Source organism: Panthera tigris, chromosome A1, assembly GCF_018350195.1.
Source record: "Panthera tigris isolate Pti1 chromosome A1, P.tigris_Pti1_mat1.1, whole genome shotgun sequence".
NCBI lineage: Eukaryota > Metazoa > Chordata > Mammalia > Carnivora > Felidae > Panthera > Panthera tigris.
The window spans coordinates 146,153,085-146,177,427 of record NC_056660.1 but is presented as its reverse complement, the minus strand read 5'-3'; the positions used below and the strand labels follow the sequence as shown (position 1 = coordinate 146,177,427).

The window sequence follows — 24,343 nt, the reverse complement described above, 5'->3', positions numbered from 1 at the left end:
GGTTAAGAAACAAACTATTAATTATAGAAGACATGTTCCTGCCTGAACCTGAAAACTTAGAAACCTCATGTAAAGGAAAGCTTTTGAGTAGACAGTGAGAACACCTGCAGATAGTATGTAGCCAGAGCTGGCAAAAATACACTAAAGCTACTGTGCAATTTCTTCTACACTCTAGGACTTTGAAACCATAAGTCTTCTTGTCCACCTATTTTTCTCCAACAAACTGTGAATTATATGCTAACAGTAGAACCAGAATATTGGAATATATTGACAGCATGTCTGTGATTTCCTTTGAATGACCAGAAAGGAGGGTCTTACTGACTGTCCATATAAATGTGCAGAGAAACACATTTTTAAGTATGTAATTTCAGAATGAATAGGTGTGTCTGTGTCCACATGCCATCCCACCCATATGATGTGGCTACACATGCAAAAGTCACTAAGAACATACGATCACGAGAAAGTCATCTTTTACTATAGTTACAATGTACATTCTTTCCTTCCTGTCACGTGAGTGAACTTTGACAACTACCTGTCCTGTGGTATTAACCCACTTCGAGAGATTCTTGGGTGAAGAAGACACACTACAACATTGGAGACCCATAGTTTACTCTGCTTACTCTTTTCATAGAAGAAAAATGAGTCAAATAAGATGTAAAATAAATATAAAATACTATATTATATCTATAAATCCATCTCCAACCTCAATATGAGCTGGGATAGATAACACAATTCCAAAGGAAGGTATTGCATGCCAATAAACTTTGAATGACATGTTTGCAACTTTTAAGTATTACTTTCAGTTTAGGGTTTTACATAGTTTATGACCTAGACATATCAGAATCCTGCTACATGTGCTTCATTCATTTATTCATCCAGCAATGCCAGACTGTTACTCAGAAACAAGTTCTTAAACTTATTAATATGTGTATGCACTGCTTCCTCCACACCCCCTAGATATTCAACAAAAGCTTGCAGAATTGAACACTATAAACATCAAATACAGTTCCTACTTTTATTCATGCACGCCTTGTTTCAATTTATTTGGGAAAACCTATCAGCAAACAAAACCACTGTAGAACTCTTTCATAAAAATGGTTTGGGGGAAGTCTAACTCTTACCTCAAGAATTATTTAAAGCAGTTTCAGGTGGGTCAATGAACAGTTTGAGCAAATGCACTTTGATTAAGTGAAGGGATGCTGAGTTTGTCCCAAACTCCATCAATATTCTCTCAGAGAGAGCTGGCAAAGAATAACCAGCCAAAAGCAGTAAGTGAATTGAATTGGCTATTTAAACAAGTATTATTGATATCATCCCTTTAAAAATCCATGAATTTGTTTGCTGAGGAGGACAGTCCTAAAATGCAATATAAGTAGATTGGAGGAGGGCCTGATCTCTCCAGTAGGAAAAAAATTACATAAAAACAATAATAAAAATGTGCATAGAGCATTGACATTTGTCATCAGCTGTTCCAATTGATGGGTAAAAAACTTGACCCCTTCAAAGCATGACTTCTCTCAGGGTCACATAACTAGATAGTGGCAAAGCAAGGAATGAAACTAAATTCTGCCTTCCCTTTTTTACCCTTCTACCCTATCTCCCCATCTGCCTAGAAGAGCTCCAATTTACACGCTACTGTTTTTCCATGTAATTATAGTTTTCCTGTACATTCTATGCCCTGGTTTGTATGATAAATCAGATGATTGTGTCAAATATTGAATAATATGATAAATATAATAAAATATAGGAAGAAGAGAAGAGTGGAGAGGTAGGGTAAGATTTATATTCAATGAATAGAGAAATAGAAGTAGAGAGGAAAAACAAGAAGAGATAAAACAATGATGGAAAATGTAGAGAAAAATTGGAAATAAAGTAGGTGATTTCAAACTACAGAGGAAGAAAAAGAAGTAACTAATACATTTTAAACGCAAGTTATTCTGAGAGTCATGAGGATCCTAGGAAGCAACAGACCGACCACCACCAGATTAGAAAGTGACCATGGCTGGCCGTCTAATTCAGGGCATCATAAATGCTCTTTAGCTTCTGCAACAGCTTGTGCTTTCATATAACAATGCAAGATGACAGGCGAAAATGCCACGTTCACTTGAAGTTTATATAGAGTCACTCCCTGAGGGGAGTTGTATCATTGAACAAAGATTTCTTTTTTTTTTTCAATTATGGCTTTTCTCTTGAGCAATGGGTATATTCCAAGCAGTTCTGCATTCTACTACCCCCATGTGTGCAATGAATCTCAGGGCTTAGGTAAAAATCCAAGTGTCCCTCTGCACACTGAACAAATCGAACGCATCATTAGGGTCAATTCATTAGCCATCATCTGGGTCAAAGGTCTGACTACTGGATTGCACCTATGTGTAGAGTCAAAACAGAAAACAAGGGCGCCTGGGTGGCTCAGTCGGTTAGGCATCTGACTTCGGCTCAGGTCATGATCTCATGGTTTTGTGAGTTTGAGCCCTGTGTCAGGCTCTGTGCTGACAGCTCAGAGCCTGGGGCCTGTTTCACACTCTCTCTCTCTCTCTCTCTCTCTCTCTGCCCCTCTCCCACTCATACTCTGTGTCTCTCTGTCTGTCAAAAATAAATAAACATTAAAAAAAATTTTAAAAAGCAGAAAACAAGGCCAACCAACAACAGTAAAACAACAGAGAAACTGACATAAGGTTATTTAAAAAAAAAAAATTGCTCAACACACAAAAAATATACAATTTGAGAAGTCTACAACTCTTAATTCCATGAAATAAAGGCCATTCTAATAGCAAAAGGGTAAAAGAAAAAAAAAGGTTACTTCAAAAAAGAACTAATTTTTTAATGGATTAACGTTACCTAATGAAAAATTACACTTTTGGAGTCCCTTCTCTTTTGTTTTTCTTTCTTTCTTTTTTTTTTTTTCATTGCCCAAGTTTTACCACTGACCAAGTTTGAAGAAACACTGATCATAAACCCTCTTCTGCCTGTAACTAGATCAGACTTAAAAGATACCAAAGAGGAAAAGATTCCATCTATTTCGAAGTAATTCTGTCAAAGGAGATTCTTAGTCAATCTTTAGCAACCTTTGTATTGATTCTTGTAATTTCTAAACTAAGTTTCAAGTACTAACCTGAAACCTGGTTTACTTCATTAAGTTCTCAGTGGAGAAGAAGTAACTTTTACCATTCTTCATATAATAATAAGTGTAACTCTTTACACAGTATTAAACTCTCCTCAGTCTCAGCTGCTTTAGTCCTCATAGCTGTTTCTCCCAGATTCAATTTTCCATTCATTCTTCCTCTTGGCACAGGGAGGTTCTGGGTGCTGGGTGTGCAGTGAGAAAAGCATTCATACTGTGCACTCAAACATGTCTTGTGCAAACAGGGCTGTGATTAAGTGCTACTCCTATAACCCAGTGAGAAAGGGATGAAAGACAGCATTCCAACCTGTGTGAACTGTAAGAGATCTGGGAGACCTGACTGGGAGAGTTGAAGGTCTTTCTCAAGGCACAAAGGACAGACACCGTGAGTGGTGCTGGAGAGTGCAAGCCAGAGCTGTGGGGGGGGGGGGGGGGGGGTTGGGTCAGACTGCCCAGATCCCCAGTTTCTCGTTTTATGTGCTTGGGACTCCACCACTCCGACTCTGGTTCTGTAACTGTAAAATGTGTATAATAACACAATTCTTCAATTGCATTGTTTTGAGAAGTAATAATTAAATGGGTTCAGGAAATGTGTGGCATAGGCCTCTAGGCACAGAAAACAGCACCCACGCCTTCCATTGAGTTTTATTAACCTACTACCTCATACAGTAATTTTATTTTTTGTTATTTTCTTAAACTGAAGTAGAGTTGACACACAGTGTTACATTAGCTTCAGGTGTACCAGAGTGATTTGACAAGTCTATATGTTACCTTGTGTCACAGTGTAGCCACCATCGTAACACAAATTTTAGCAGTGTTTAAGAAATAGCAATTGGCGGGGCGCCTGGGTGGCTCAGTCGGTTGGGCATCCGACTTCGGCTCAGGTCATGATCTCACGCTCCGTGAGTTCGAGCCCCGCGTCAGGCTCTCTGCTGACAGCTCAGAGCCTGGAGCCTGCTTCAGATTCTGTGTCTCCCTCTCTCTCTGACCCTCCCCCGTTCATGCTCTGTCTCTCTCTGTCTCAAAAATAAAAAAATTAAAAAAAGAAATAGCAATTGGCCACTTCGCTATTAGACTACTGGTATTGGTATATCTATACTTGTATCAAACTACTAGACTTCTATGTTGACCACACTATCTTGCTTCCGAATAGCGGTTTAATTATCACCAAAGCAGCACTGGAAAATTACAGCCCTATCCTATGTCTTTGACGAAGAACACAGGCATTTCTGTTTGAACACATCTTGAAGATGGCTGCAGCATCAGGCAGCCAGGCTTGGTCGGCTATAAAAAGAGACGTCAATGGTGTGCGCTGCAGGTGAACTGAGTGCTAATTCAAGGTTGGTAAATAGGTGGTGGTATAAAGGTTCCCTAGATTTCCTAAATTTTACTCATATCAAAAACTGAAACTTTTTACCTAACACACCTGGATATCCAGAGAAAATGTTACAAAATGCAAATAAGCAGGATTCAATTCATTCCCTCACATGACCGCCTGCTACCTCCGAAGCATCCTTCTCCACTGAGCACCAGCACGCAGGCCTCTGGCACAGCCCTTGTGCTCTAGGACCGCACCCTAGGACCTCACGTCGCAGTGCAGTTGGCTTCGACACCTGAACACTGTGGCCCTAAAGTTTGTTCTAGGGGAGCTTAGCATGTCATAGTCCCACGCTATCCTGCCTGGAGTGCGTTAACGCCAGTGAGGGTGCTTGAAAGTGTGCACCGACCCACACTTCTATTTGAATCACAAATCACTGATGATGTGCCATATCCTTGTTAAAATGAAGATGGTGTGTGTGTCAGTGTGTGTGTGTGTGTGTGTGTGTGTATGTGTGTGTATGTGTGTGTGTATGTACACACGTGAGCACCAAGGCAGTGTTTGTGGCCCTAGGTTGGTATCACAAGTGAGGCAGGGCACAGTCATATTACAAAAACTGCCATCTGACTTCTCATCTATAAGCTGTGAAAAAAAAGTTTATATTCACATATAACACAGATTAAGGTTTTAAGAGCTTGGTAGGTTCAAGTTAAAGAGGCTAAATAAAAAAGGCAATAAAACAAATAACAAGTTTCACTTTCAGAGCAACAAGCGTAGCTCAGGGTAGGGGTTGCTTTTGCTTGAAAGCAAATACAACTTACTAGATGTGTGACCTTCAGCAAGGTAACTGTCCGTGTCAGGAAAAATGGAAATTTTGGTCTCACAGTCTCAAGGCATTGTAGGTACCGTGCTTAGCATAGCACTTGGCAAATAGTAGACATTCAAGTAAAAGGAACTGCTGTTGTTATTATTATTATTGTTATTATTATTTATACCCCTCACCCCACCTGGGATGTTTGCATTTTAAAATTGAGCTGTTGGACAATGAATATGTTAATTCAATGGAAAGAACCTCCAGTGATACAATTTCTAATTCTCTGGTATGGAATTAAAGGAGATGCACAAATTTGTGTGGAATATGCTTTAAGTAGAAGTGAATAGAAATGAGGATGACTGTAGGTCTAGGATGTACAACTGTAAGAGTGTGCATGTGTATGTGTGTGTGTGTGTGTGTGTATAAATTCTGCTGTAAATGACCACGCAAATGTGGAAATTAACATAGCAAATTCTCTGCTTCTGCTCATCTGATCCCTCAGAATTTTTCCGCTCTTTAAGTGATGAAATTATACATGCTTTCCTCCCACTCCCTCTTCAACATTTTCCTCTCCTTTAAAAAAAAAAAAAAACTTTTTAAATGTTTGTTTATTTTTGAAGGAGAGAGACAGAGTGTGAGTGAGGGGGAGGGGCAGAGAGAGAGGGAGACACAGTATGTGAAGCAGGCTCCAGGCTCTGAGCTGTCAGCACGGAGCCTAACGCGGGGCTTGAACTCTCGAACCTTGAGATCATGACCTGAACCAAAGTTGATGCTTAACCACCTGAGCCACCCAGGTGGCCCCACATTTCCCTCTCCTTTGATTGGGCAGGCAGAGAGCCCATGATACCTCTTGTGTTGGTTTCCCCACTGTCTTATGCTTGAGTATGGAATTGTCCCCATTATATTCCAAATTCGAAAAGATCACTTTTATTATGTGTATTCACCCAAAGTACAGTGTGGGCTGAAAAGAGGTAATATTTATTAATAATATTCCTATGGACAAAAGTCAGTATCTTCAAAAACGTAATCATTTCTGGGGCATCTGGGTGGCTCAGTTGGTTAAGTGTCCGACTTTGGCTCAGGTCATGATCTCACAGTTAATGGGTTCGTGCCCCACATCGGGCTCTGTGCCGACAGCTCAGAGCCTGGAGCCTGCTTCAGATTCAGTCTCCCTCTGTCTCTACCCCTGCCCCACACATGCTCTGTGTGTGTCTCGCTCTCTCAAAAATTAATATTTTTAAAATTAAAAAAAACAACAACAAGCATTTCCAAAAAACCCTCAGAGACACAGTCAAGTGAACTTCAGAAAATAAGATGAGCAAATCAAATAACATTTTAAAAGTGATACCCTCAGTGTCCTGGAAAAGTAAGTTTCTTCATTTGCTCATCCACTGTCTTCTTTCTGTGTCATAAGGAAGAGAAAGAAAAGGGTTCAAGCTAACATGAAAGACTGAAGCCACAGGCACCACAGCAATGCCCAGTGTTAGGAGAATGCAAAGAGGGATTTCTGTCCCAGGAGAGACGGGGACGCCTGTGTCTCGTGTGTCTTCAGGCTCTGGAGTCAAGGCAGGCCTGCAAGGACCTCCAGGAACAGACTCAGCGCTCTGTAATGAGTATTCCAGGGAATCAGGCTTTCCTGGAAGAAACAAATTAGTGTGAGAAGCCAGTGCTGTGCAATTTCAGTTTTAAAAATAGCCAAGTGTTGTTAAGGCTGCGATGTGCATGGGAAAAAAAAGGAAGCCCTTGTTAATATCTGCCTCGGCTTTCACATGGAAACAGAGGAGCTACACTCAAATTCTTCCCTGGCAGCTATTGCCAAGGTCATAAGGTTTGTATCACTTGGAGTCACTTTTTGGCCCTTCCAATGACAACGTTTGGGGGCATTGTGTCCCCTTTGATCAAATTGGTCTCGCAGTAAAGAACAGCCAAGTGAGGGCTCTGCCTCTTTCACTTAGGACCAGGGCTGTGCTTAGCTGTTGTCTCAGCCCTTCATTTGCATAATTGCCCTGGGAGGCTGGCAGGGACGCTCCCTGCAGCCGTGCCTCTGCTGACTGCAGAGACCCCACCTGGCACTCTAAGTTGGTGCGTCAGCATTTTAGGGAGGAATGAATGAAAAATCAATCAGGATGACTGCAGTGGTACCATGCACAACTCTAACCTAGTTTGTCCATAATCTTCAACTCTTCACCATCGACCCAAGCAGTGTTTAAGATGGTAAGTGAATCTGTAATAAATGTGCTGCTTTTACTTAATCAGGGATTTATGTTTGTTTCTTCTTCTTCTTCTTCTTCTTCTTCTTCTTCTTCTTCTTCTTCTTTAGAACAAGCAAATCCAACTTGCTTAGGAATCCACATGTAAAATGAATGACGATGTCAAGTTTCATGCAAATATTTTTCATTCGCTCCGGTTTAAGATTCAGTTTCTAATTAGACCCGGTGATACTCACGTGCAGGGCAGCTATGTCAGATGGTGGTTTTGTTAAGTAATACTTCAAATTCAGAGATCAAAATAATTTTTTAAGTCTTTTTATATCCTTGCCATATCTTTTTGTAACTAACTGTAACTCTCTATATCAAAACAATACTGATTTACATCTCTAGATTTACAATTCTGCAAAGATAGAGTTAAACACTATTTGGACTCTGGCTGCATAAGGGAAACTGGAATTGTTCAAAGCTGCAGTCTTCAGCTCCCAAAGACAGCTACAGTAACTTTCTGAACAGATTGGGTTAAATATTTTTACAGACCCATTCTATGATGATAAGGCGGTAATAAGTTGTGCAGTGCAACACTCCAAAGGGTTCCAAATCTCACAAGCCTCTTTGTATGTGATGCTCTCACAGTGAAGAAGATTCTTTGGGTTATAAAGATGATGAAGAGTCTACTTCTCCTGGTGCTGATTTCAATCTGCTGGGCTGATCATCATTCAGACAACTATACTCTAGATCATGACAGAGTTATTCACATCCAAGGTAAGAAAACGCAGGTTCTCATATGAAAGTCAAATTAATTTCAAGTTACTTGGAGTTGGGGTGCTTGGTTGGTGTTTCTTAATTTTAGCTCTGCTGCATTGGCTTTTTCTTTTCCTTTCTGTTAACTGGTGAACATGCTTTTCTGGTTTTTGAATGCTATTGCATTATAGTAAAGAATTGAGGACAATTAAAGCAGAATGGCTTAGGAATGTCCAACCGCAAGGGGCTGATGCAATTTGTTCAGGGCTTTTTACTACAGTTGGTGTCTTCCAAGTAGAATGAAGGGCATAAAGTTTATTTAAATGTAAGCGAAAGGAGGGAGAAATAGGAAGTAAAACTCACGATGGAAGGTCATTCTGTTCGAGTAATCATTAAGAAAAACCGTGTGAAAATGAAAGTGGGACAAGCTAAGGTTCAGGAAAGAGTAACTCACTTTACGACAATCTCCTCTGGCAAAGCTTTAGTTCCCATAGACCAATGTGTTGCCCCTGCATATTTTGCAGCTCAGCTGAATCCTAAGCTTGAGAGCTGTAGCAGGATTTAAGGCTGCAGTAGAATGCAGCTGTTTCCTCAGTCCCAGCTTCAGACGAGGGACATCCTGCACTAAGAAAGCCGACAGACTTATGCAATAAGAAAAAGATAGTTTGCAGCTTCTCTCTTTGCCCTTGTAGGCTGAATAATTAAAATAAGAATTATAGACTTTAACAGTTCAAACACACCAAGATATTCATTTTAGATGAGCTCGGTTTGAGGACCAGAGGTATTGTAAGTTTGCTAAGAGACATAAAACATTAAGTTACATCTTCAAGGTCGAAAGCATAGCCTCCAAAAACCGCATCCACTGTTGGAAAGTATGGTTGGCGAAGGTCAAATGCTAGTCTGGCTAGAAGTATTTTCCTGTATGTATATTATGACCACACAAATCGAATTCTGAATTTGATGACGTCTAGCTATTTTAGACATCTCTCTTTCAGTTCTCTTTGCTTCCCGCAGCTTTAAGTTTTCCAATGTTGGACCATGAAAAGGAATTATATAATCATAAATTTTACTATGCAAGCTGCTGACTCAGCTGTTTCCTTGAATGTGTATAGTAGAATCCAGGCTGTCTCCCAAAGACTATACGGTGTTTACACATAGAGATTTTCTAATGAGGGATAACATCCTTTAACATCTAATCACAGAATTAAATGCAGCCAAAATAGGAATACCTAGTCATTAACAATAGCAGTTTGAAGCGCTCTATAAAATAAATTCTAGCTGTGGTTTCAAGTAATTATTAAATTCCTGTGACATTATGAACTATGTACAAACCATTTAGTCTAAAGTGCACCCAGAGTATGCAAATATTGTTTTTAAAACGTGTTAACATGTTAAAAATTACTCTGGGGAGTCTCTAAGACTCAAGTTATCTCAGCAAGGAAAACTTGGTTGGCTCCTGCCTTTCCAACCCATATATTCTGCTGAAATTTAGTGCAAAGGAATTTCTTACACAGGGATCAGAATTATCCAGATCATTTGCATACACTACCCAACTTTTTTAAGTGACCTGGTAGTCCACCTCATTTTAATTGTAAATTCCTATTCTTAGAAAGTTACTCACAGCTTTCAAGTAATAACACTCATAGGCCTATACTTTGCTTATGGAAGTTGTTACTGAAAGGTGATTTGGGACAGTATTGGGATGCTAGGTCCATAAGTCAGAATTTATTTTAAAATTGCTCTAAATATTCATCATCGTTACTTTTGTTTAATAAAAAGTTTTCTTTTTCCTTTATGATTGTACTCAGATGGAACTTTCATATTCTTCAATCCTTCAGAGAAACACTTCCAGTGGTCTGCCACAATTTCCGTTGTCTTTTACAATACAAAAGTAAAGCAGACAGCAAAGTAGATAATCACTGAAGTAGGCAACCTTCATTATTTGCTGAAATACTACATTATTTTTTCACATTTGGAACTGTTATTAATCAAACTTGGCCCAGAAAGGATTCAAGGGAGCTGAAATCCTTGTGAATTTTCTATGAATTTTGCAGTCAGATGATTAAATTAGGAATCTAAATCTCAGATTCCTGAACTGGACTGAAGAGCAGTATATGCTTCTCTCAGGGATAGAAAATTGCTCAAGATTCATGTTACTGCAAAAATACTTCTTCTATCTCCCATTTTTCATTATATATCGATTTTTGTATTCTAAGTTCTCCAGGCCTAAATAACACCCAGAGGAATAATGCTCATCACCCTCAAATTCTCCTTGGCTGCAATGGTAAAGATGTTCAACACTTTAATACATCCTTGAATCTCATGCATAAGAGTTACCTAATTAATTTTCTGAAGGCTTCCTGCCAATTTTGTTTTAGAAGGTTCTTTGGAGATATAGGTACAAAAAAACTTAATCTGGGTTTTTTAAAAAAAAAAAAAGTCAGATTACCAGGAAAAAAAAAAAAACAGCAAGGGTAGGTCCCTGTCCAAAGTGTTTCTAGTGAAAAGAATTTTCTGGTGATGAAAAGTCTCCCAGATTCCCATGGGGGGAAACACAGCTTTAAATAAAATTGCATGCATACTAATTTATTCTTTTTTTTTTTCTTGAATCAATTTGGTTACACAAGAAAGCAAATGTCACTTGTCCATAAAGTCTGCTAAAAATGAGCAGTCAAGATATTACATTGGCTGTCATACACTGCTCTCAATATAGGAGAGGGCCATTTTCTCAAGTACTTGTACAGGAAGAGACAGTTCTCGTTAATGCCTTCTCCATAACCCTCTCAACTAATGGATTATATTCCTCATTTCATAATGTGCCTAGTCAAACAACTTCCAAATCCTTTGAAACTTGAGATCTTTGGGAAGGATTTTGTATGGAAATCCAAAATACACAGAAGTACAATTTTTTAAATATTTGGGTCAGGCCCAAAAACTCTTTGTGTAGGCTTTCAATTACTAGTAGAAGTTCAGAGATGATGAATATGCTTTTTAAAGTACAAGTCTTAAGACAGAAGAGAAATGTTGTGGTCCTTTTCCCATTGACCAATGTGAAAAGCAAAGCAGGTACAGTTATCCTGAACATGTAACTGTTTGACCTTATCCAGGTCAGAGAGCCAGCACTTCCTGCCTCTGGTGTTCAAGAGAAGGTCTGATGGCAAGTTCAAGAGTTTTACCCATTATGCCACTTACTGGCTTTAGCACTTGGACAATTGATCTCTTCAAGTCTCAGTTATCACATCTAGGAAACTGGGCATGATCACTGATTCCAAAAAGTTTTGTGAGAATTAAATTAGGTAATACATGGAAAAGTGCTTAGTACTGAACCTGGCACACAATAAGCTCCCACTAGATAATAGTTGTTGTCGTTGTGGTTATTACTTCCTAACCATCATGGAAAACTGGTTTTTATGGGTGGAGGGGATGGGCTAAATGGGTGACGGGGATTAAGGAAGGCACTTGTGATGAACATAAGGTGTTGTATGGAAGTGTTGAATCATTAAATTCTATACCTGAAACTAATATTGCAATGTATGATAATTAGCTGGAATTTAAATAAAAAGTTGAGGGCCGCCTGGATGGCTCACTCAGTTAAGCGCCTGACTTCAGCTCATGCCATGATCTTGCAGTTCGTGAGTGTGAGCCCCGCATCAGGCTCTGTGCTGACAGCTCAGAGCCTGGAGCCTGCTTTGAATTCTGTGTCTCCCTGTATCTGTCCTTCCCCAGCTTGTGCTCTGTCTCTCACTGTCTCTCAAAAATAAACAAACATTTAAAATAAATAAATAAATAGTTGTGAAAAAAATAATAAAAATAATAACAGCAGCAGCAACAACAACAACAAAACCCTAACTTTTAAATAGAAAAAGGAGGGGCGCCTGGGTGGCTCAGTTGGTTGAGCATCCGACTTCGGCTTGGGTCATGATCTCACGGTTCGTGAGTTGGAGCCCCACGTCAGGCTCTGTGCTGACGGCTTAGAGCCTGGAGACGGCTTCAGATTCTGTGTCTCCCTCTCTCTTCCCCGCTCATGCTCTGTCTCTCAAAAATGAATAAACGTTAAAAAAAATGTAAATAAATAGATAGATAGATAGATAGATAGATAGATAGATAGATAGATAGAAAAAGGAGCACAAATACCAGTGGAAAACCAGTGGTTATCTTTTCAAATTCATTTGTTAACAGAACCATATCATTACCTTAGCTCTAAGGGAGTAAACATTTTATAAGTTGCCTCTTTGTCCTCCTTAATTTCACAATTTAAGATTTGTTCAACATTGTTAAACATCATCTTATAATTTTTACTTTCCTATGGAAACTGAAGCTTTCCAAACATAAGTAGTATTTCCCTTAACATACTTACTAGGTAAACACAGATAAACTACTTTAAATTTTTTGAAAGAATATTAAAAGGTAAGATAATGTGTACCAGGAACCCTTGACAGAAATGGACATTCCCACTCATTGCGGTTGGTCCTTCCATTCGCTGTGTGTCCCAAACGACTCCTCTGTTCCAGTTTAATGTGCGTTCCTTTTTGCTAACTAACGTGCCTCCCTTGCCTCATCAGACCGTGAGCTTTGTAATACCCCAACTGTATAGTAGTGCTTGGCACCTGGTAGGTGCTTAACATACGTTTGTTGAAAAATGAGTGAGTGTAATGAGATACTTCCAAATTATTGCTATCACAATGAACATTTAAGTCCTGTGTCATTCACAGCATTTAGCATATGTGACACTTTACACTAGAGGATTGCTTCCATTCTGTAATGTTGGCATAAGTTAAATCATAGTTTATAGAATTTGAGAATTCAAAAGAACTAGTGTAGATCATCTAGATCAATAGTCCATTGTACAAATGAAGAAATCAAGACTCACAGCCTTTAGTTGCTTGTCCCAGGTTGCATGGCTGATGAGGGAATTGACTCTCAGCTAATGCCCTCCCTTTCTTCAAATCTGGGCTCATTTCTCACTTTCTTAATGAAATTTCTCTCTCAGCAGCATTCTGCCCCTCCTCGGACACCCCGATCTCTCTCACACCTTCTCTTCCTTTTCTCTGTAGCGCTGATTATCTACCCTACTTATTGTTTTTAATGTTTATTCATTTAATTTTGATACACACAACATGAGCAGGGGAGGGGCAGAGTGAGAGAGAGAGACAGAGAATCTGAAGAAGGCTCCAGGCTCTGAGCTGTCAGCACAGAGCCCAGTGCGGAGCTCGAACCATGAAGCAGGACATGATGCCCTGAGTCGAAGTCAGGTGCTTAAATGACTGAGCCATGCAGGCACCCCTCTACTCTACTTATTTTTATGTAGTTGTATCCATCTCTGCTTCATGTGTCCATCCACTCCACAAGGGTAGATAGGGATCTTCGTCTGATATATCCAGTCACCTAAACCACTACCTGGCACATAGTAGGTGATCAATACATGTTTGTTGAATAAATGCAAGACCAGCATCCAGGTACTTTTTCTAATCCAGCCCTATTCAGTGTTACCAAAGCCATGAGGTGTCTTTCTAGTTCGTGGAATGACAGGCAGTCGAGGAGGAGGAGGATTGGGAGTGTGGTAGCAAATTTTGTTTGCTCGTATGCATGGCTCCCATACTGCACACAGCATGTTACACTCCATGAGAGTCCACCAGAGGCAGGAGGCAGCAATCTTCCTGATGTGTGTAGGCAGCTTTGAAGAGTGTTCGATTTATGTTTGGTCACTGCAGTGCTATCCTGTTCCTTATGTAATATCTGCAGAGTTGGGATCTGGTGGTGCAGAGTGGATCACAGTGGGTGGAATGAATTTAATAATGTATGATCACAAACCGTCTGCAGAGCCAAAGTTTAATGTGAGAACGAGATAAGTGTTATTCCAGCTTAATTTTCTCTCTTCCACTTAAAACTCATTTGGACTCTGAGTCTGTCTTGAAAAGTTAAATTAATTCATTTTTGTAGTTTTGAGGCAGAATAATGCTATTTGGCAAAAATTTAAAATCCACAAAGATTAAGTGTATTTTCCAAGTCGCACTTACAGAAATATATATACTATTGATAATTCTATCTAGAAACTACTAGCTATAAAATATCAACAAAGTTAACCATAAAATTATAAAACTTAGCAACATCATGAGTATTGAACGAACTTTCTAAAATCTATTGGTTTACGATAGGACATAAAGCCAAATACGATAATAAGAACCAACTACATTAAACACAGGCCTATCATTTGGTCAAACTAAGAATATGAATATAATAAATGAGCCATCAAAAGAAGGAAAATAATCATGTACTGCACACAAACGTACATGCACTTAGTGGGGCTGCTATAAGGGAATACCATAAATCGGGTGGCTTATAAATAACAGAAACTTATTTCTCACAGTTCTGGAGGCTGAGAAGTCCAAAATCATAGCACTGGAATATTTGGTGTCTGATGAGAGCTAGCTTCAGGATTCATAGAACAAGGTAGAAAAGAACAAGGTAGCCCTCCTGGCTCTTTTCTATAAGGGCACTAATCCCATTCATGAGGACTCATACTCATGACCTAATCACATACTAAAGGTTCTACCTCTACAAATCATTACTTGGGGATCAGTGTTCAACATATGAAAAAAAAATTTTTAAGTTTATTTATTTTGAGAGAGAGAAAGTATGAGTGGGGAGGGGCAGAGAGAGGGGGAAAGAGAGAGAATCCCAAGCAGGCTCCACACTATCAGTGTGGAGCTCGATGCAGAGCTCGAACTCATAAACTGTGAGATCATGACCTGAGCCAAAATCAAGAGTCAGATGCTTACTGACTGAGGCACCCAGCTCTCCTTAACATAGGAATTTTGAGAGCATACAGACATTCCGTCTGTGGCAAGCACCTACTCTTACAGGCATTGGGGACACAATGATGACCAGAACACACAGTCTTTGTCTTCACGCAGCTTTTCATCCAGTAAGAGGATGAAACAGACATTACTATGAATATAGAACTAAGGAATATGATAACTGATCGAAAAATTATGGAATGCTACAGAGAGAACACCATTACCTACTATTACTTTTATTTAAACAGAAGCATTCAAAAAAGCAGTTTCTTTAAATTAGAAATAAAAGTCAAACATGGCAACACCTTTCTTCAACTATATAGTCCTGGATACACACATTGTATAATTATACGTATATACATACATACTCAATGGTCATGAATAGAAAAGGCAAGGGATTAAGTGATTATAGATTAATATATAATTTCTATAAATTCCTTAATCTTGATTCAGAAATATGTATATTTTCATACCAACTTTGCATCTGCTAGCCCATGCCCAAGCATTCCCTGCATTTGTGTGTCCTTTTGAGAAAATCTGCAGTCAGGCACTTGATGAACATTGGCCTCTTTCAAGCAAAGCACTGGGTTATTCTCTGAGGAAGGACAGACCATGTCCTCAGTGAGATTACCAACAAAATTATGGCAACAAAAAGTAACAAAAAAAGAACAAAGTAAGTGTTAAACAGAGGTGGAAACATGGAGAAAAGAGTAAACAGCTACTAAACAAAAAACTCTTATTGTTTAGAACTTTGTATCCATACTCACTAAAGTTTTTATCACTTAGTAGATTTAAACTCATAAAATACATCTTAAGAATATTTCTAAACTTGTTACTGAGTAACCTAGAATGCTGATTCTATGTTATTCTATAAAGCACATTAAAGCAACACATTTTATAATATTTCCAGGTATAAAAACCTACATTTAAAAATCTCTTGGGCCCGCCTGGATGGCTCAGTCGGTTAAGTGCCTGACTTTGGCTCAGGATGTGATCTCACAGTTCGTGGGTTTGAGCCCCATGTGCAGGCTTTGGGCTGACAGCTCAGAGCCTGGAGCCTGCTTCAGATTCAGTGTCTCCCTCTCACTCTGCCCCTCCCCAGTTCTCTCTGTCTCAAAAATAAATAAACATAAAAAAATGTTTTTAAATCTCTTCAGGTAGCAACAAATTCACACCAACAGCCATTGCTTTCTCTGTTCCATTCTGGGTGCTGATATGCGCAAATCATGCAGGAAACCAATAATTATTTGGAAACTTTCCCAAATAGTGAGAAAATCCATTTAATACAGAAACCTTTCCCTCTGGTTGCAGTTTTGCAAGAACCAATGTTGACTCAGCTAAAGCACTGACCTATAGCTTAATGGCTTAATGTTAAAGTAATTTCAACATGCTATGTTTCTTTGACTTTACTAGATATCAAGAAAAAATAGATTTAGATTTCTTTGTTGATTTGGCGCTTTATTTTAAATGTGAAGTAGAAAATTACTGTTTTAGGAGAGTCTTTTGGAATAGAAAAATCTACCAAAATGGTAAAAAGTTAAAATATTCAATTAGGGGTTATCAAACTGATAATATCCAGTGGGGATAAATCTTCGTTATGGAAATATTTTTATTTCAAAATGAAGACAATGAAAGAACAAGAAATGTAAAATTTCTATAAATCTTCAGAAATATTTTGTGTATATTGTAGTAGCACTAAACATATGTGCCCTCAAAAATGTAGTCAATACAAAGAGTAGGTATTTTAATCTTATTTAAATTACATATGTTGGTTACTTGACTTTTATGCTTACTCAGTGACTAGTTACCACATGTATGAGCTCTGAGTAGTATGTTCTCACACACTTATGGATTATTCTGTGAAGTATATTGAACAACTGAAGTTAAACAAGAATTCTCCAGAACTACCTTTTCCAACCCTGCCCACTCAGAAGGGTCAGGGACATTAAAGATAAAAACACATAAAGTCTACAGTCCATCACATATGAAATTAACAAGGAATGTTAGAACAGGGAGCATTCACTATAGTCAAGTGGGTCAGTTAGGTGAAGAAGGAAAAAAAGGAGTATCCTACCTTGTTTCTAAAGAGGGATCATAAACTTTAAATAAGAACACCACTGAAAATCTATCCTTGAAGTATGGAGATTCCCACTTCTAGATGATTCTATTTGTAATCATGCTTGCTTTTGCCTTATTCCTGGAAAGCATTGGAAATGATGTCTGTGTATTTGGCTCAGAGTTACAGAGTTATTCACTGAATTATAGTGAAAGCACAGGTGAACAAGAGATGTGGAGGTTGAAGATAGGTAGGTTTCCTTATAAGTCACGATAGGCATTATGTAAATTTCTTATGTTCTTAGTTACAGGACTCTATTTTTTCGCTATGGATTTTTGATTATCTGTGGCTAATTATGTTGGTAAGAAAAAATAATTAACATCTTCACACAAGTTTATTTTTCCTGTTTTGTTTTTTTAAGAATAGATGGGTAAATTTTAAAGTTTTCTTCCCTAGTGTAATGTGGGTTATGAATAATTATTACTTTCTTTTGAAAAGTATCATAAGTTATACTGATAGGTTTTAAATCTCCAAAATCTGCATATAATTATTTTTAATTCTCACTTTGCTTTTTCTTTTATCACACAATCATTAACAAGGAGTCTTGTAGCGTAAAATAATGAAAAGCTGATTAGATGCTTAATACTGTACTTCCCTGAAATGTTTTCAAGGAAACAGAATACCTTATTTAAAAGATGAATAAAGTAATGGGTTTTTGTAAACTGCCTACAGTGTACTAAGATTGTGAGGGGGGCCTCCAGGCGGGCATGGGATGAATTGCTGTAGAGGAGAGTCAAGCAGGGTTCTGTGAGCTGAGATCTGAATAGTAAGCAGGAACCAGTCACATCAAAAGCCAGGGACAGAGCACTCCAGGTAGAAAGAGTGAGAAATCATAAAATTCTCTGTGATAGGACTAACATGGTGTCTTTAGGCTGGAAAGAAGCTGGAGGCACTGCAGCCTCACAGTGAAGAGGGTGTGACTTAAGATGAGTTGGAAGAGTAGGCAGGAGTGAGACCACATTGCTTTGTATTTGGTCTAGAGTTCAGACTTTATTCTAAAAGCATTTGAAAGTGGTTACAAGGTTTTGAGCAAGAGAGTAATGTCAAATGGTTTACAAATACAAAAGTCCACATTAATACTGAATTATGACGTGCCAAGTGGAAAGGTAAGATATTTAAGAAGGTCTTGTACTTTAGATGAGAAACTATGGTGGTGGAGATGAACCAATTAGAAAACAAAAGGAGTAGAGATAGATATAGAGATGAAGGGAAAGAGGCACATCAAGCTCAACTTCGAGATTTTGCCTTGAACAAATGAACGGATGGTAGAGGCATAAATAATTGGAGGAAAATTGGGGGAAGAACAGGTTTGGGCAGGGGAAGCTCTTCCCTCTATTCCCCGAATAGTTGTCTATTCGGCATCCAGTACATGCCCAGCAGAGAGTTGGATTTATTCATTTGGTGCTCAGGGAAAATTACACTGCTAGAAAGTTTTGGAATCATCAGCACACAGTGCTATTTATAGCCATGGATCAGCTGAGAACACCTAGAGAAGGAGGAAATGCAGGTAGAGATAAGGAGACAGCTCCGGTCTGAGCTTCGGAGGTGCTCAATACCAACAGGTAGGGGGAAGGAGGATGCAGATACCACATATTTGCTTCCCAGAGTCTGAATCCTGCTCACTGAAATGCGGTATTTTTTTTTCATGTAACTTTTTTAAAAATCTAAATTAATTGCAAACATTTTAAAATTGGAGATATTTGCATGAAAATCTTCATTTCTAGCATCTGCTGAAAATTCCAAAGACCTGCTGTTTTTCAACCTGCATTCCCGTTGGACAACATCAGCAGGAATCGGTATCCTGCTCCCCTTCAGAATGGAGCATGCGCTCACCGCAACGGCATGGTCTGTTCCACTCCCTGTTGTTCTCAGCACCTTGGTGTTCCCATCACTTCCCTCAGCCTTGCCCACCTGGGCATTTGTGTTCAACTTACCTTTCATTTGTTTCAGCACTCAACTTAATACTTGACACATTCTAGACTATCAATTTATGATTGTTTATTAACTAAAGAAGCAAAAGATCCCTTGTGCCTCCAGGGCTGACTCTGTGACAGTATTATCTTGATGTCCTGCATACTAAGTGAAGACTTTAACCATACTAGTGTATAAAACCAACAATGTCTTTTCTTCAAATTACGGATAATTTGACCTTACATTTCACCACAAAGTGGAAGTGGTCTGAGCAGAGACAAGTAGATTTGATCTCTACCCCTTTACCACATAAAGCCACATTTCCACTAATTAAAGAGTGTGTGGTTAATTACAGCCTAATGAAGATAAATGACTCATGCTAATGTTCTGGTTTCCCCATACCCTTTGAAAGAAACCTGTAGGACATTTAAAACCCTGAAAAGTATATTTTTATTAGGAATGTCATTCACCCTATTAGTGAAATATTCAAATTTTATTTTTTATTTTATTTTCCTGTAATGTATTCCTTAATCTCTCTATCACTATGATTTGGTTTAAAATAACAGTAATTAAATACTAGTTCATTATGCATAAAAGTCTTTGATAACATAAATTTAAAATCTGAAAATTGTTAACCAGAGTAGATAACGCTGAGTTGACAACGGTAGTAAGGTTATCTCTAGTCCTGGGGCCAGTTATATTGGATGAAGCAATGGCAATAATATAAGCTAATATTAACATTGAAAACCACTAACTATGTGTGATCCGCAACAGAAAATGCACTACCGCAGTCATCTCGTTTAGGACTCACCACAGCACTGAATGAAGGTGGTTATCCTCACTAAAGTTGAGAAAGGTTCAAAGCTTGCCCCTGGTCATATGGTTATTAAGGGGGAAGCTGAGATTCAGACTCAGGCAGGTTAATCCTCATGTTCCTAACCCAAAGGGGAACCAACTCTTGAAGACTGTTGAGTGAATTAATAGGTGAGAATGGCTCTCATTTTATTGTATTCCGTCGATACAACAATGTTTCAGAAGAAATCAAATCACTACAAAAAAACATTTGGTCTTGGACCCTGAAGAAACTATTCTTATGAACTATTCCTATTTCTTGGAGAAATCCTGCTACCATAGTGATTCTTAAGAGGAGTTAGAGGAGTGGGGTGGAGCAGGGGACAGCTGCCAATGAATACATGCCATCCCTGTCCCCAAGTGAAGACTGTCTGGAACCCCCAGGGAAATTGACGAGGAGGCAGGAAGAAGTTAGATTCTATAGATGTAGATAGATTTGGGTTTTTCTGAAAAGCCTTCAAGGTGGTGGTCCGGGATGTACTCCTGTCCTGCTAAGAACTACTAGATTAGAAGAATCAAAGAAAGTTGATGAGATGTCAATTTCTCAGGAAGCAATACTTTCTAGGAACTGTCTTCTGAAAGAGCACAGGAAAGAAGCCAATGTGGAAGAGAGAAGCTGGTTTGCATACCTGGCACAATTTGGATCTCAGCAAATGTTGGTTAGTAAGAGTCACTGGGCACTTACGGTGTGCAAGGAACAAGGCTAAGTTCTAAGCGAATGACCTCATCTCACTCACACAAGAATCTAGGAAGAAGGTGGCTTGACTCCATTTTACTCAGGAGGAAATAGAATCACGGAAAGGTTAAGTAACACAATACAAGAGCCCATATGTTTAATCGAAGAATTATAACTACCAAAAACATACATGAACAAATCATGAACATGGAAAAACAAAGCCCACAAAGAACTTAGCAGACAGAGCTAAACACTCTCATCACAACTTACTTCTTCCTGCTAGAAAAACAGAGAAGAGACAGAGTATTTTTCAGGATATTAACACAGTTTCAGGTTTACCTCTGAGAACAAAGATTTTTACACTGTGTTCAATGGATGGATCCCTTAGAGCTACTTGGAGGCTCCTAACACCTATTTCAAGCAAAGAAGCTCACCTTTTATCAGATATATGTGGCAAAGGTTTGTCTAATATATCCTATGGGAAGAAAAAGTTCCACTGTCCCAAGGGAAAAAAAAAAAGGTTGTTTTTTTTTTTTAATCAAATATTGCCATAGATCAACCTCTAGGCTCTAAAACAATGATAACATTTATCCTTATTTTTTACTATGAAACTTGGATAAGACAATAACACAGTGCACATTCATGATAAACATCACTCAAAACAATACTATATTTTGGTGTGGGCAGTTTCCCATTACAGAATCCATTTAGCTCTAAGGCAAGGAAGGAAGATGGATATGGTCAATATCTAAGAGAATGCTCCATAGCACATCACATCAGATAATGCAGGTCTTGACAGAAAGGACACGTGCCGTTTAAGGACACAGGGAAGCCACAGTTCTAGGTAATTTGGTTCAGCTGCAGATTGATAGGAGCTAGCAGGGCACCGACTATACAGTAGTTGGAAACAAAGTGGGCCCTGGCAGGAGGTCAGGGCCAATGTGGGGAGAAGTGTATTCTTATAGTGTGTGAGTCCAAATGGCAGGGTCACAGATGGTCACAAACAGCTATAGTCACTTTACAGCAAAGAGTAGACCTCACTTCCCAGATTTCTCGCATTGGACTTACCCTTTATAGTCAAAACTAGACAACAATCAGGACCTCTGTCAATGGCTTGGGAATAGGGAAAACGAAGTAAAACGTTCATGCTTTGAAGACATATTTAAAGATAACATTTTTATTAACAGACGCATAGGTCTACAAAAATATACTCCTGCAATCACACAATATACTGTAGTTGTGGCTACCATCTTCTTGGGCATCTCTCCAGAGATAATTTTGGCAAAGCTTGGCGTTTACTTGTCAGTTAAATTTCCCCGACTGTTTTGTTTATTTTTGTATCATTCTATTTAGTGTGGGCATAGGTTATATATTTGCACAGTTCCAAATTTTTGAAATATATATAAGTGTACACAATGAAAATCTCTCAAGGTTTCTCTCCCAAATATCCACCTTACCTTCCCACAGGCTACCAAAGTTATTAGCTGCTTGTGTTTCTTATAAATCCTTTCAGATACAGTTTAAGCAAATAGAACTATTTCTTTTGAATTTAAGTAAATGGCAAGAAACACACATACCTTTCTGTATCTTCAGGTCAGACTTTATTTTTTTTTAATGCTTATTTATTTTTGAGAGAGAGAGAGAGAGTGAGCAGGGGAGGGACAGAGAAAGAGGGAGACACAGAATACAAAGCAGGCTCCAGGCCCTGAGCTGTGAGCACAGAACCCGTCGCGGGGCTCAAACCCACAAACCATGAGATCATGACCTGAGCTGAAGTCAGACACTTAACCAACTGAGCCAGCCAGGTGCCCCAGGTCAGACTTTAAACTCCAGATGAAAGCAAAGATGGGCTACAGACAAATCCAAGAAGGTCTCAAACCCAGATTGGCTGGATGAGGACAGGGCAAGAATGGATCATTAGAGCCTGTCCTCTGGCCTTTTCAGGTTGGCTTTTCCTGAAATGCTGAGTCCCGGAGGAGAGGCTCAGCACCCTTTGCATTTAGGAATAGCTGGTGAAGAAACTGAAGCTCTGTCTCTGACAAATTAAAAGCAACCATCCCTCGGAAAGGACACTGAAGGCTGTCTGGGGACCGAGGGGGGCAGCCAAGACAGCAGAAAGGGCCCTCATAAAAGTTTTTGATGCACAGCTGACTAGACACAACAGAATCATAGCCAAACAATGGGAGGCTCTGACTCCTGGCGAGCAACTTCAGGAAAAAACTAGAGTCATTCCAGTTTGAAGGAAACAAAATATTCTCAGCTAAATGAGTAAGATGCTCCTTACTTTTTTCCGAAATTATGCATCCTACTCAAATGTAATGTGTGAGGTACAGTGAGAAACCAAGATCTCAATTATATATTCTGCTTAAATATTGGGCTCTTAACAGGTATCTTTAATTGTGTCTATAAAATGTGTTTATCTTGGAGCTACATCAGGATATAAGGCAAACCCCGTCACACCCACGTCTCACTGCCATAGCCGGCTGAGGCGCTAGGCAGCACCAGACCGTGGCAGTCCTAGACCCTTGTTGCCGCCAGGCCCTACCTGATGCTGGAGGAACAATGTTAACAAGGCATGGCCTAGAGAGACAGAGTGGTCATTTGCAGCAGATTATGCTAAGCACAGCCATGAAGACAGAAACCCATCTCAGGTGCTCATTCTCCAACAGGTTTGGCTTATATATGGTATTTTCACCATAAGCCTCTTCACCACAAGCATTTTTGCTGCAGATATTTTCATGGCCTAACTAACTGGCAGTAAGACCACTGTGCCATAAAAAACTACAAATTTTTTTTTTAAAAGGCACATTCATTTAAAAGGGCATAATGAGGGGTGCCTGGGTAGCTCAGGTGGTTAAGCATCCAACTCTTGATTTCAGGTCAGGTCATGATCTCATGGTTGGTGAGTTCGAGCCCCACATCAGGTTCTGAGCTGCCAGTGTGGAGTCTGCTTGGGATTCTCTCTGTTCCTACCCTGCGTGTGCTCGCTCTCTCTCTCTCGCTCTCTCTCTCTCTCAAAATAAAAAAAAATAAACTTTAAAAAAGGGGCATAATTAAATATGAAATAGGAATAGCAAAATTAAAAAGACTTTATTATGAAATACAAAATACTTGAATACATTTAAAATGTGTGCACAGTCATGGCAATACAAGCAAAGAATTGATTTTGTTTTGTGGATGGTTCCTAAGCACTTGTCTTCAAAGTCTTTCATTCCCTGTTGATTCAACTCGTTGTTCAGCTCGCTTCTTCTTTCTTCTCTACAATCTCTTCCTTCATTAAGAGACTTAACAGTTTCCAAATATGAGGATTCACATCTGTAACTGAGCTTTGTATTGCAATAGAAAAGCCTGTTATGTTGTTGTTTGTTCTTGGCATATTGTCACCTGTCCCTTTGAGACATTCCAAAGTTCTATGGGAAACATGGGTTCAAACTCTGTGTCACTGTACGAAGGCTAAAATTTATGTAACATAAAATGGGAGTACTGCATCAACGAAGAAATAAAACCAAACTGTCAACCAGTTGATGAAACCAACAAACTACCAAACCAAAAGTGCAACCAGTTGTGTTTTTTTTAATCTTTTATGGCAAAATTGCCTTTACCATTTATTCATGCAGCTGAATATTTGTAGCAAAAATACTTGCAGCAAGGATTCTTATGGTGAAACTACCTAGAACCAGTCTGTGTGCCCTAAGGAAACTAACACCTTCCACAGTGTTAGTCTCACAGATCCAAACCAGCCAAGTGGTAACAAATGTCACAAAAATAAGGAACCATTTTTAAAACC

The 24,343-nt window shown here is 39.0% G+C and overlaps 1 protein-coding gene across 1 annotated transcript in view; it reads left to right on the top strand.

The window, feature by feature from the left end:
* HAPLN1 (hyaluronan and proteoglycan link protein 1) overlaps positions 1 to 24,343 on the top strand; it is a 73,081-nt gene that overhangs the window by 29,610 nt on the left and 19,128 nt on the right. The window contains exon 2 of the mRNA XM_042989580.1: positions 8,097 to 8,225. Coding sequence (XP_042845514.1) covers positions 8,123 to 8,225 — 103 coding nt within the window. The 5' untranslated portion in view covers positions 8,097 to 8,122. The remainder of the gene's footprint in view (positions 1 to 8,096; positions 8,226 to 24,343) is intronic.